This window comes from Mastigoproctus giganteus, chromosome 11 (assembly GCF_048544385.1).
Source record: "Mastigoproctus giganteus isolate SK-2022 chromosome 11, ASM4854438v1, whole genome shotgun sequence".
Lineage (NCBI taxonomy): Eukaryota > Metazoa > Arthropoda > Arachnida > Uropygi > Thelyphonidae > Mastigoproctus > Mastigoproctus giganteus.
In genome coordinates this window covers 63,029,645-63,042,214 of record NC_143585.1, presented here as the reverse complement: position 1 = coordinate 63,042,214, position 12,570 = coordinate 63,029,645, and the positions used below count along the sequence as shown (strand labels likewise).

General features: G+C 36.1%; 1 protein-coding gene across 1 annotated transcript in view; it reads left to right on the top strand.

The window, feature by feature from the left end:
* The window catches only part of Mtmr6 (Myotubularin related protein 6), a 259,452-nt gene that overhangs the window by 66,695 nt on the left and 180,187 nt on the right, over positions 1-12,570 (top strand). Inside the window, exon 4 of the mRNA XM_090385380.1 lies at positions 8,618-8,775. Coding sequence (XP_090241506.1) covers positions 8,618-8,775 — 158 coding nt within the window. The remainder of the gene's footprint in view (positions 1-8,617; positions 8,776-12,570) is intronic.

The window sequence follows — 12,570 nt, the reverse complement described above, 5'->3', positions numbered from 1 at the left end:
ACTGTTGTGCATGGAAGACTATTGTACAAATTGGAGCAGAATGCTATTAAGGGTAAGTTGCTACAATGGATAAAAGGATGGTTAACTGGGAGAGAAGACAGAGGGTGGTAATCAATGGGTGCTGCTCTTCGTGGACTAATGTTATTAGTGGAGTCCCACTGGGTTCGGTGTTGGGTCCACTGTTGTTTTGTATATTTATCAATGATATTGATGAAGGTATATTAGGCTTAATGTCAAAGTTTGCAGATGATACAAAGGTTGGCAGAGTTGTTAATGACAGTAATGGCAGTGTGCTACTGCAAGAGGATCTAGATAATTTGGGCAGATGGGCTAAGAAGTGGCAACTGAAGTTTAACCCTGATAAATGCAAAGTACTGCGTATGGGTAGAAGTAACCCCAGAGAAACGTACCAACTGTGTGGTACTACACTTAAGGTGGTAGAAAATGAAAAACACTTGGGAGTAATTGTGCAGTCAGATATGAAGTTTTCTGAGCAATGCAGACAGGCTGCCAGGGCAGATCATGGGGTTTTGTTAATGATATATAGGAATTTTGCTAGCAGGAAAAAGGAGGTGATTATCCCTCTGTATAAGGCAATGGTCAGGCCACGCATACAGGTCTGGAGGCTTCATTTTAGAAGGATGTAGATTTGTTTGAGCTTGTACAGAGAAGGGCAACAAGATTGGTGAGGGGAATGAAGGAATCCTATTACCAAGAGAGGCTTAAGTTCTGCAAATTGCAGTGGCTGGAGACTTGGCACCTGTATGTTGATCTGATTGAGGTGTATAAGGCCTTGAATGGGTTGAGCATGCTGAATTCTGATTGGATCCTTCCACTTGTTCAGATTACGAACCTAAGGGGGCACAAATTCAAATTAAGAAAGGACAGATGTAGAATAGATGTGCAGAAATTTGCCTTTAATCAGCGGGTAGTTAATTGCTGGAACAAACTTCTGTTCCACAAGTTTCCTTCTGTTTTAGCATGTGTGCTTGCCTAAATAATGTTCTATGTGAATCACTCGTCTTCCGACAAGGCTGCAAACTATGTGTTTCCAGAAGACCTGGGTTTCAAATGATACTCCAATAGTTGGATTAGGACAAAAATCTTGCATCTTCAAGCCCACTCAGACTTAATTAAGAGTAAGCCCACAGCATCAAGATCACGTTGTGATTAACTCAAAGGTTCTCCTTAAGTTGAACTTTGAGCCCACATAACTCCAACTCAAAATCTTCTCAATAAATTATGTGAATTATGTGTAACAGAGAATTGTCATGAGGCAAAATGATGAACAAAACAAGATTTATTAAACATATAAGTCATATACATGAGTACAATTGAACTGGTGAAAGCTTTAGATTAATTGCTATGTGGTTGCTTGGTACATTAACTGAATAGCAAGCATTATCTTGCTATTAGTAGTGTTACAATTTTTGGAATGTTCTTCATATGATTTTTCCACTTATTCTCTAGAAAAGCACCTGGGGTAATACAATTGTTCTATTATTATAATAGGAATATATATGTCAATTTAACAATTAGAATGAGTATTATAACAACTAATTGGTCAAGTTACGTTAACTGTTAAATTCTAATTATGACAAGTAGATACACATTTGTCAGAATGATTTTTATGAGAACAGAGGTCGTTGTGTGTGTGTGAATTTAAGGCAATGGGAAAGTATAATTAACTTCTAATGGTTGAGTTTGTGTTGTTTAAAAAATAAAACTACTCACTTACCGACAAATGGTCATTCGTCCTCTGCACTTCTTAGTCCTGCTCTTTTATCCATCTGTACGACTCTGGGCTATCTTCTTTAACTTTCTCTATCTGCTGACTTATACTTTCACTAAGCTTCTTGGACACGCTCTCAAACTTTTACAACCTGGAAACTCCGAAACCTACAGTAAGACTCGCCAAGCTGTCCCTTTTCTTTCCCCTTTTCCTATAAATACCTCTACATTCCCCTGTCAACTTTGGAATTTAACGCAACTAAAAATGAAATATTGTAAGAAATTGAAATATTGTCATCGAACATAAATCGATATACTTTTACGAACGGAATTTTAGAATGACAGTCGTTGTGTTTATTAGTTTCGATCTCATAAGGAATTATGTCCCATGTTCTAATTTCTCCCTCTCCTCTGTCACAAGTCGCAGTCTGCTCTTTTCGTTTCTGAGGCAATTATGTAATATGTGGACTTCCCGTGACCATCGGAGAGAGGGGTGACTAATGTCATATAATTGCTCTGGGTGCTAAACGCGGTGTATCGTTTCAACAACAACTTCCCCCTAGGGCGGCGACTGACTGCTGCTACGAAATCGAAAGTTAAACGACATTCATTCCGTCAGATTAGTTGTATAGACTGTGGAAAAAGTATAGGACACTTTGAAGAATAAATGCTTCTTAAAGGCAGGTGAAAGGGATAAAAAATGAAAGCATTTTTTAACACTTTAACACTTCCATCTGTTGTTGTGGAAGTTGATAGGTTGAATAAATTTAAGGAGGAACTGGACAGACATTTGGATGGAATGGTGTTATTTTTTTATTATTTATTATTATTTATTATTTTTTTTTGGCTGATGCTGCATAAGCTCATACACTTGCTTTCTTGCATCACATGCCACTACTACTATTAGTCCATAAATGGGTAACATAAGCCAGAATATCACCAGTGGATTGACACTGAATCCATACTGGCGATTGTTGATCAGACGGAAGGTTTCTAGGTAGTTTAAGAGTTGGCGGTTAATTGATTTCTCCATTACTTTAGAAAGAGTAGAAGTAATTGCAATGGGATGATAATTGGATGGGAGGGATTTGTCACCCTTTTTAGGAACTGGCTGGATATGAGCAAATTTCCAAGCATAAATAAGAAAGTGAAAAAAAAGGCAGCAAAGAATAGGAGCAAGTTCAGGAGCACAGGTTTTGAGAACAAGTGGAGAAATACCATCAGGACCTGGAGCTTTCTTAGCATCAAGATTCGTCAAAATCCTTCTGACATCCTTTTGACGGAAGACCACAGGAGGCATTGAATGGAGCATGTTGGGAATGGTGGGTGGGAGGTGTTTTACCAAGATCATTAATACATGAGTTGGAAGAAAAATGGGATGCTAGCAGGTCAGCTTTATCCTTGGCTGAAGTGACAACAGAACCATCTGGTTTGGACAGAGGTGGGAGCAGAGATGGGCAAAAGTTGCGGCCAATAGCTTTGGCAAGAGACAGGAACGCACGGCTACCATTAGGGCAAGAAGCAAGTTTTTTACTCTTAGCCTGTTCAAACTCTAGTTTGGACTGATTAATAACTGCTTTACAATTGTTGTGAGCTTTGGTGTATGCAGAAAATGAAACTGAAGAATTAGAAACAAGCCAATTACGATATGTAACATTCTTCTCTTGAACAGCCTTAGCATATTTATTAGAAAACCAAGGTTTAGATAAAGGACGAGATTTTAAAGTGGAGTGTGGGATAAAGGATTCCTTCAAGAATAATTTCATTGACACGATCTGAGCAAACGTTGACATCAGAAGTTTTGAAACAGTAATCCGACCAAGGAAAAGAAGAAAAGAAGTCTCGCAGGTCATTCCATTTTGCATTCTTGTAATGCCAAACAACACGAGGTTGGGAATAGCCATGAGATAAAGGTTCCATTGGAGAAGAGACAATCACCAAGTTGTGATCTGAAGTGCCCAAGCTGTATGATTAGAATTGTCCGGTATTCTTGTAGGTACATGAACAGTCTGTGCAAGGTCATTAGTAATTGCAAAAGTCTCAGCATCTTCACCAGCTGGGTCGGTGCGACTAGAAAACGGAAGCCAGCTGGAGTTGTGAACATTAAAATCACCAAGGAAAATTACCTCACTGTTAGGAAAGTTGGACTGGAGAAAGTCAAGTTGCAAAGAGAGGAAGTCAAAGAGCTCCAAGTGATTAGTGGAGTTGGGAGAACTGTAGAGACAACAGATGAATTTGACACAATGAAGTAGAGAGATTTTAAGCCAGAGAAGATCAAAGAGAGGAAATTCCAAATTGCCAAGTCTCTGACCGGGAATATCAGAACGGACATATGCACAAGTACCACCTATGAGGAGAAAGGAATCATACAGCGAGTAATTTGGGCATCTGAGATGAGCAGCAGTTGAATCAACCGATAACTGAGATTCCTGTCAGAAAAAGTACATGGGGTTTGGCAGACTGCAAGTGGAAATGAACATCGTTGAGATTAGAATTGAGACCACGTATATTTGTGAAATGAATTAGGAAGTGCTTGGGAGGTTTAGATATTTTTGAAGATAAGCTTGCTCTATTAATTTAACAATTCATGGTATAGTCAATAGTAAGAAAAAATGGGTGGGACATGCTGTATGAAGTAATGAAATTTTTGGATATGGCGTACACATGGGAAGAATATATCCAGATCCTTGACATAACGTGGCCTCGACAATGCTCCTCGCATACACACTACTCGGACTCCCTCCTGTCATTATCTGGCAGAGTAGAGGTAGCAAGATTATACACTAGCTGATCCGGAAGCCTCCTAGAGAGTTACCAATAGGTTCGGTCCGGTGTACTAACTAGTGGCCAGCCTGTGAACACCGTTTACATTCCTCGAAATGTAAGGAATGTTGGATCTCACCACGATGTTCATCCTAACGTCAAAACTCATCAATCATACTGCATGATGGAAGAGATAGGGAAGGGTTGACCGGAACTTAGCTCTAGAGACTAAACATGGGTTCCACCACTTCAAGCCTCCAATAAGCAAAGTGGTGGTATTGCACTGGTTGATGAGAGTCATCTACCACCTAGTATTTCCTGGTAACATAGAGGGGCGGCGTTCCTCCCTGTGGTGTGGGCACCACATCTCGAACCCTGCTTACGTTGGTTCACACCTGTGTGGTCACCCACCATGTACTTGTGCATGGAGGTTATACTCAGGATTACTAACAGTCCCACCATTGTGAAGGGGCAAGCAGAGGATTTGGCTGTCACAGACCTTCCGGACTTTGCCGAAATTGGGTCCACTTGACTTGAGTGTCATCTGAATATCAGTTCCATCAGCTTTTAGACTCCCAGGTAGCAAGTACAGCTTGTTTGGCGTATCTGAGAGAATGTCTGTGACAACCTCAAGGACCAAATGATATACAGAAACTTTGCTAGAAGGGATAAGGAGGTGATTATCCTGTTGTATAAAACAATGGTTAGGCCACATCTTTACTGTATACAGTTCTGGAGGCCTCACTTTGGGTAGGATGTAGAACTGCAGGAATGGGTGCAGAGAAGAGCAACCAGATTGGTGGACCAAATGATATACAGAAACTTTGCTAGCAGGGATAAGGAGGTGATTATCCTGTTGTATAAAACAATGGTTAGGCCACATCTTTACTGTATACAGTTCTGGAGGCCTCACTTTGGGTAGGATGTAGAACTGCAGGAATGGGTGCAGAGAAGAGCAGCCAGATTGGTGAAGGGAACAAAAGGTAGTTTTATATAGAAAGTCTTCAGTTCTGCAAATTGTAGCATCTGGAGATTAGGTACCTGTGGTGGGATCTGATTGAAGTGTTTAACCCCTTGAATGAATTGAGTAAGCTAAATGTTAATGGCATTCTTCCTCTTGCTGAGACTACATACACGAGGGAGCAAAAATTCAAGTGGAGGAAGGATGGTTGCAGGATAGATGTGTTGGAAGTTTGCCTTCACCCAGCAGGTGGTTGATTGTTGGAACAGGCTTCCATCTGTTGTTGTGTAAGTAGATAGTTTGAATAAATTCAAAACGACAAATTCTAGAATGGTATGAATGGGCAAAGTATGTGTTTTTTTTTTTGGCTGGTGCTACATAAGCTTGCAGCTGATGCTACTATTACTGTAATCCAAAATAATTGTTGAGAGGGCATTGCTTCTTCTTTTCTGAAAAGATGTATGGCATTATTTAAAAAAAAAAAAAAAAACTACAATAATGGTATATTTGCATTTTAAAATATTTAGCCCATTTCATCCACTGACAGGAAAACAGTAAGACCCATGGGGGTGACCAGGAGTGAGTTGCACCCCTGGTGGAATAAAATCACCCCCCCCTTCCCTGGTGAAAAATAGTAATTTTTATTTTATAAAACACGAATTCAATAAATTTATGTCAGATAAACACAACACAAAAAATCACATCAACCAAGTGTAGCACTTGTTAGGTGATACATGCGGAAAATAAATCACTAAAATTCAAAAAACAAAATTTTCAAAATAATTAAAATGGGCAATATTTCTGGCTGCACAAATTGTAACTAAAAGCCACTATTTCAAGTGTCCGCATTTTTGTTTTATGTTGCATTTATGCAACTAACTCTTTCTTTGTGTGGGAACTCCTCGCTGTTTGTTTTTGATAGTTTTACCCAAATGCCTCCGAAGGCTTGTGTGATATGCTTCTGTGACTGCCCAACCTTTCCAAAGGTAATCCACTAGCAACACTCCACCATCATAAACTGATGCTATCACCTTGCCAGCATTAGAAATAATTTCCAAAATAATTATTGAAAATAATTGTTCCATAGTTTGATCCAGAACTCAGCCATATTATGCTGTTTTCTATGTAAAATTATTTCCAGATGTTGGTTTTTCCTATGTGATGATTTCTAGGAATACCTTATCATGCAACTCAAGATATCTGTTTTATCTGTTATAAAACAAACATTTTTTTTTTGCACCCTTGCATTTGTCTACTCAGCTATGGGAGCCATTAGATAATGTGATCTGATTATGTAGTGAACCATATCTTATTTTCTATTTATGCCCTGTACTGTAAATTGGATTCCCTGTAAATACGTGTTATTTGGAAGTGTGGGATTGTTATAAGTAATTGATAATTTTAAAATTTAATTTTTTAAGCATATGAAAAACTGCTGTTTACTGCTTTCATTTTGATATATAGCATTATTTAAAAAAAAAACAAAAAAAAAAAAAAAAACTATAGTAATGGTACATTTGCATTTTAAAATATTTAGCCCATTTGTTGAGTGAACTCAACCTTATATTTAACAGCTATGCTAATTTACAGAAAATATGTGATTAGATAATGTTCTTCATACACATCCATGTAGAGCATTCAAAATAACTTTGTTTATCAGCTCAATGATGTGCTTTATCACAATGAAATTCTAGCATTGTTCTGTGGAAAGCTTTATAAGTACAAGGGGCATTTGAAAAATTCATGCCCTGAGTATGAAGAGCCCTAGTAACAAGTTTCTTTTCAATATAGTCCTTCTTTGGAGTCAATACACTTTTGCCACTGATGCAATGCATTGCATCAGTGGCAAAATGCTGCAATGCATTGATTCCAGCTGCAAAGAAAGTTTTCTCTTGGGTCTTCAGGAATGTATCCACTACTACAGCAACGATGGCACTGTCAGTGGAAAAATAGATGCCAGCCAGGTATTTTTTTTCAAATTAGGAAATAGTTGAAAGTCTGATGGTGCTAGATCTGGTGAATATGGGGATGACCAAGATTTCAAAGCCACATGCATGCAGTGCAGTTATGGCAAAGACAGATTTTTGAGCAGGTGTGTTGCCTTGGTGGAACATTTCTTTGCTGAGTTTTCCTCGCTGTTTGTCTTTGATGGTTTTACATAAATTCCTCCAAAGGTCTGTGTGATATGCTCCTGTGGCTGTCCAGCCTTTTCAAAGGTAATCCCCTAGCAACACTCCATCAGCATCCCAAAAAACTGATGCTATCACCTTGCCAGCAGAATAAATTGACTTGGCTTTTTGGGGGAGTGGAGTGGAGAAGAGCTGTGTTTCCATTGTTTGATTGCTCCTTTTTTCTCTAGCTGAAAGTGATGGACCCATATCGTTTTATCCATATATCTGCCTGATGCAATGCAAATAACTTTGCGACCTGTGTGCTGACACCTTTTAAAAAGCAAAAACCTCTTTTATTGTGTGGTACATATTTTCAGATAAGATGCCCAAGATGCTAGCAGTGTATGTACTGAACTGTGACTTCAGTAGACAGATCATGCACACTCTGTCAACTTCTGGAGTGATAGATGTTGCAGGTCTTCCACAGCTGGGGTCATCTTCCAAGCTTCACTTGTCTCATTTAAATTCTGCTGCCCACTTCTTAACCATGGAATAGGAAGGAGCATCCTCCCCCAGTGTTGTAACCATATCCTAAGCATTTATCCCCCCCCCCTCTTTTTTTTTCCAAATATTGGATGATTGCACAGTGACTGATTTTGTTTATCTTTCTTCATTCACACAACTTTATTAACTTTGGGACCTGTAATTTAAAAAAGACGTTATTGAAACTGCATGAAACTAGATAGGTTACTATTTGAACTGTTAGAAATTAAGTGCAGAAATTTTTAACACTGTATGACTACCCTTTCATACTCATGCTAAGAATTTTTTCACCCCCCCCAAGTGCTCCATTATATGCATGAACTGTATTAGCGTTTCTGTAATAAAAATAGGATTTAAAAGTAAACCATGCGAACAGTCAAACCATGCAGAGTTTTATATGGTTATTACTTTGTGCTTATTTAATATGTTTAATACTGTGTAGTATTTTAAATAGAATTTTTTCATAATAGCCTATATAAGCTTATTTAATGACTTTTTTTTTTCTTAGTGAATATTGAACAGTTGTACTGTTTCAATTACACTGCATCTACTGAAGATATTTTAAAAAAAGAAGGCTGGAACAAGTTTGATGTTCAAGCTGAATTTTCTCGAATGGGTGTTCCAAACGAGCATTGGATTCTTACAACAATCAATAAAGAGTATGAGGTTAGGTTTTTTTTATTTTCATACTGGAGAGAAAGAATTCATAGTCTCATGCTGGTATTTAAACTTTTTAATGATTTATATTGGAATACTAATTATTATTTAAGATTTTTGTGTGTGTACATGTTTAATAAATTAAACAAACAAGATACTGAAGAATAGACAATAATGTAAAACACTAAACCTAAAAAATAAAATTTTAAAAGAATTGTCTGGGGAAAGCAACCATTTGTGAAGGACTATATAAACAATGTGATACAAGGTCAATATATACTTTTTGTCTCAACTTCTATATGACTTTGTATACAAGGTAAGGAGATAAAAGTTAAGGGGATTAGTTACATAAAACTATTCTTGAAATGTAATGTTAAATAATGAAAACTGACTGAAAACAAAACTTTAGAAGAAAATAATCAATTCATAATCAATCTCTCTTTTTTTTTCTTTTAGAAGAAAAAAAATTGATTATGAAGGAGTATTTCAAAATTATTTTAGGAGGTTAGGGAATGGAATACCAAGATAAATATTGGGGCACAAGAAATTATGAAAGCAGAAATCTGTTATGTAATTAATCAAATGAAATTGAAGGATGGTAAAGTGAACTGTGGAAAAGAAATCAAATTATTTACAAAAACTTTTTGATTCAATTTTACATAGAGGCATATATACATTTGAAATATTTATGCGGCAAGAATAAAAGAACAAGTGGGGTTTAAAGGGACATGGGTTATCAGTTGATTACTGTTTTTATAGTTAGGCAATTGGAATCAAGCTGACTCAGTGTTAAAACTGGAGCATGCACAAATGTTTCATTTGGTGAAAAATAGTTAATGACACCTTTGCTTATTTTAGAGCAACCCTGCACATATTAAATACCATAATTTAATTTTAAAATTTGAGTTTTAGAAACATTACTGGATGTAATATCTTGAGATGTTATGGAATATTTTTATGAAGATTGCATTCTAAAACTAAAACATTTAATCTAGAACACTTAAATTAAAATATTAAAAGGGTTGGTTCTCCATGTGAAATTCCTAGGAATACTAATACAGCGGTTCTACTATAACGTGCATTTTTGCAACACAAATTTGCTCCAACATGACTGATATATTAGGGAACAATGCGAGTATAACGTAATTTTTCATGTTGGCCCATGCGCAATTTTGTCTGTGAGTAACACCAGGTGAATGCAAAACCAGTCATCAAGCTGAATGTAGCAACCCGTGTAGCAATATGTACAAGTTTACGAAGCTTAAAAAATGTCAAACGTCAAATGTGTGAGAGCTATATTTCCCATTTACTGTAGTAGTACTGGTTGGAGACACAATGTTGTCATTCGTTGTATTCACAAGATGACATGTGATATCGTAGGCCGACTCATGTTTTCAGGAGCTTATATTTTTCTGTTCAAACAGAAATTTTGTGAGGTGTGATAGTGTGAGCAGAGGAGCACATTTTTGGAGGTCACTACCATAAAACAAAAACATTTTGCAGTTCCCGGTTTATTGGGCTTTTCTGTTAGTGCAGCCTAATTATAAATGGGTAGTAAACTCAATCTTACTGCATTTTCAATAATACCGATAGCTGGAATTCTGTTGGTTTTTACATTTATTTTGGTGAAATGTGTTTCTCCCTCCATGAAATCTTCAATCATATAAAAACATAAATAAATTTTCAGAATCTTCTCTTCGTAAACCTGTCTCACTTGTGCAATTTGTGCATTCCATGTTTGTCTTTATTGATTGCATATCTTTTTTACTGTTTTAAATTTTACAATCCAAAAAAAATAAATAAATTTCAGTGGATGGAAATATCAATCAAACAAACTTCATATCTTGTCAAGGTAAAGTGCTATATTTCTGTAATATTTATTTATTTATTAGAAATTTAGTTAGATTAGTTAAATTTAGTTAAATTAGAAATCTAACTAAAAAAAGTTAGAAACCCAATTTTATTGGGTTTCTAACTTTTTTTAGTGCTTTACTTATCAGACTGAACATTTTTTTAAGTGCTCTGTTCCTATCCCTGTTTTTCCTTTATGCCCTGTTGTTTTTAGTGTGCTAAATACCACAGTGCAGAGATTTTTAGGAACATGTGTACAACGTTATAACAGAACTGACTGTACAGTAGCAGACTACTTATCCAGAAAGTTTGGCACCAGAAGCATTTTGGATTTCAGCTCCTTAGCAAGAGAAATTGGAACACACGCAAAATAAATAATTAAAAATCTTATTTTAAAATTTACTTCATCTGAAAAGTGTTATTACATAGAAATTTTAGTATCACTATAATCAAACCAACCAACTAAACAATAGAATACAAAAATTTTAAATAATTTCTTTACAAAATAAATACAGTATTTAAAAAATACTTATAATTAAGTGTAGAAAAGTGTTAAAAAGTGTATAATGAAAGTTACTAGAACCTATGTAAGAAAAGTATAAATGTAATTAAAATATACTTGAAAATTTGCCCCCTCATAAATTGGTACTTTTTATAACAAAGATTAAGTATTTCAGTATGTTTTAATACATGCAATGCAACCTCTGTATAATGTAGGTGTTGGGAATATATTTTAACACCCACATTATAGATTGAAATAAAATTTCTTTGATTTTTAATATGAATATGTGATGACTTAAACAAGCAATTTTGTTGTAAACAATTTCATTTCAGCATATATATGTGTGTGGGGGGGATTAATTTCATATTTCAAGGTATTTCCCCCTCCATTTATTCTGTATGATTGCTAAGTTAAGAGTGATGTGCACATATTGTTTTTCTGTAGGATTGCTAAGTTAAGAGTTGGTTGGTTGGATTTTATTGGCGCATTAGCAACTAAGACTATAATGTGTGCTAAGTTAAGAGTAATGTGAACATATTGTTTTATTACTGGCAATGCGTGTAAACTGTTTCGTCCATTAGCTATGGAACAAATATGTTTGTATTTATTTCTTGTTTTAATCACTGAAAGTAGAAGATAAATTTCTTTTTTATTTTCTTGAAACAAATAAATTTTATTATCTTGTATTCATGTCATGGGCCTATATGCATTTTTTACCCAAAAGCATAATCCTCATCCCATTTCTGTGCAAAATATAATAAATAACATATCCTTTCTGCACATGTTGTAATTACTGTATTAAAATTATGCATCTCCAATATTAGATTTATCCCATTTTTTATTATTCCTATAATGTCAGCATTTAGTGACTTAACCAATACTACAAGCTTGTCGGTTTATTTACCATGCTCCTAGTATTAGTGTATAAACAAGTAAATGAGTGCTTGTTTGTAGTTCCCTATCTCTTCCATTATGCAGTACGATTGATGACTTTTATGGTTATGATGAAAGTCGTGGCGTGATCCAATATTCCTTACATTTCGAGGGTACAGCTCTAAAACGGTGTTCGCAGGCCAGCCGCTAGTTAGTACACTGGACCGAACCTATTGGTAACTCTCTAGGAGGCTTCTGGATCAGCTAGTGTATAATCTTGCTACCTCTACTCTGCCAGCTAGTCACTGGAGGGAGGCGGAGTAGTGTGTATGCGGGGAGCATTGTCGAGGCCACGTTATGTCAAGGATCTGGGTATATTCTTACCACATGTACGCCCTATCCAAAAATTTCATTACTTCATACAGCATGTCCCACCCACTTTTTCTTACTATTGAATACACCATGAATTGTCAAACTAATAGAGCAAGCTTATCTGCGAAAAGATCTAAACCTCCCAAGCACTTCCTAATTCATTTCACAAATATATGTGGTCTCAATTCTAATCTCAACGATGTCCA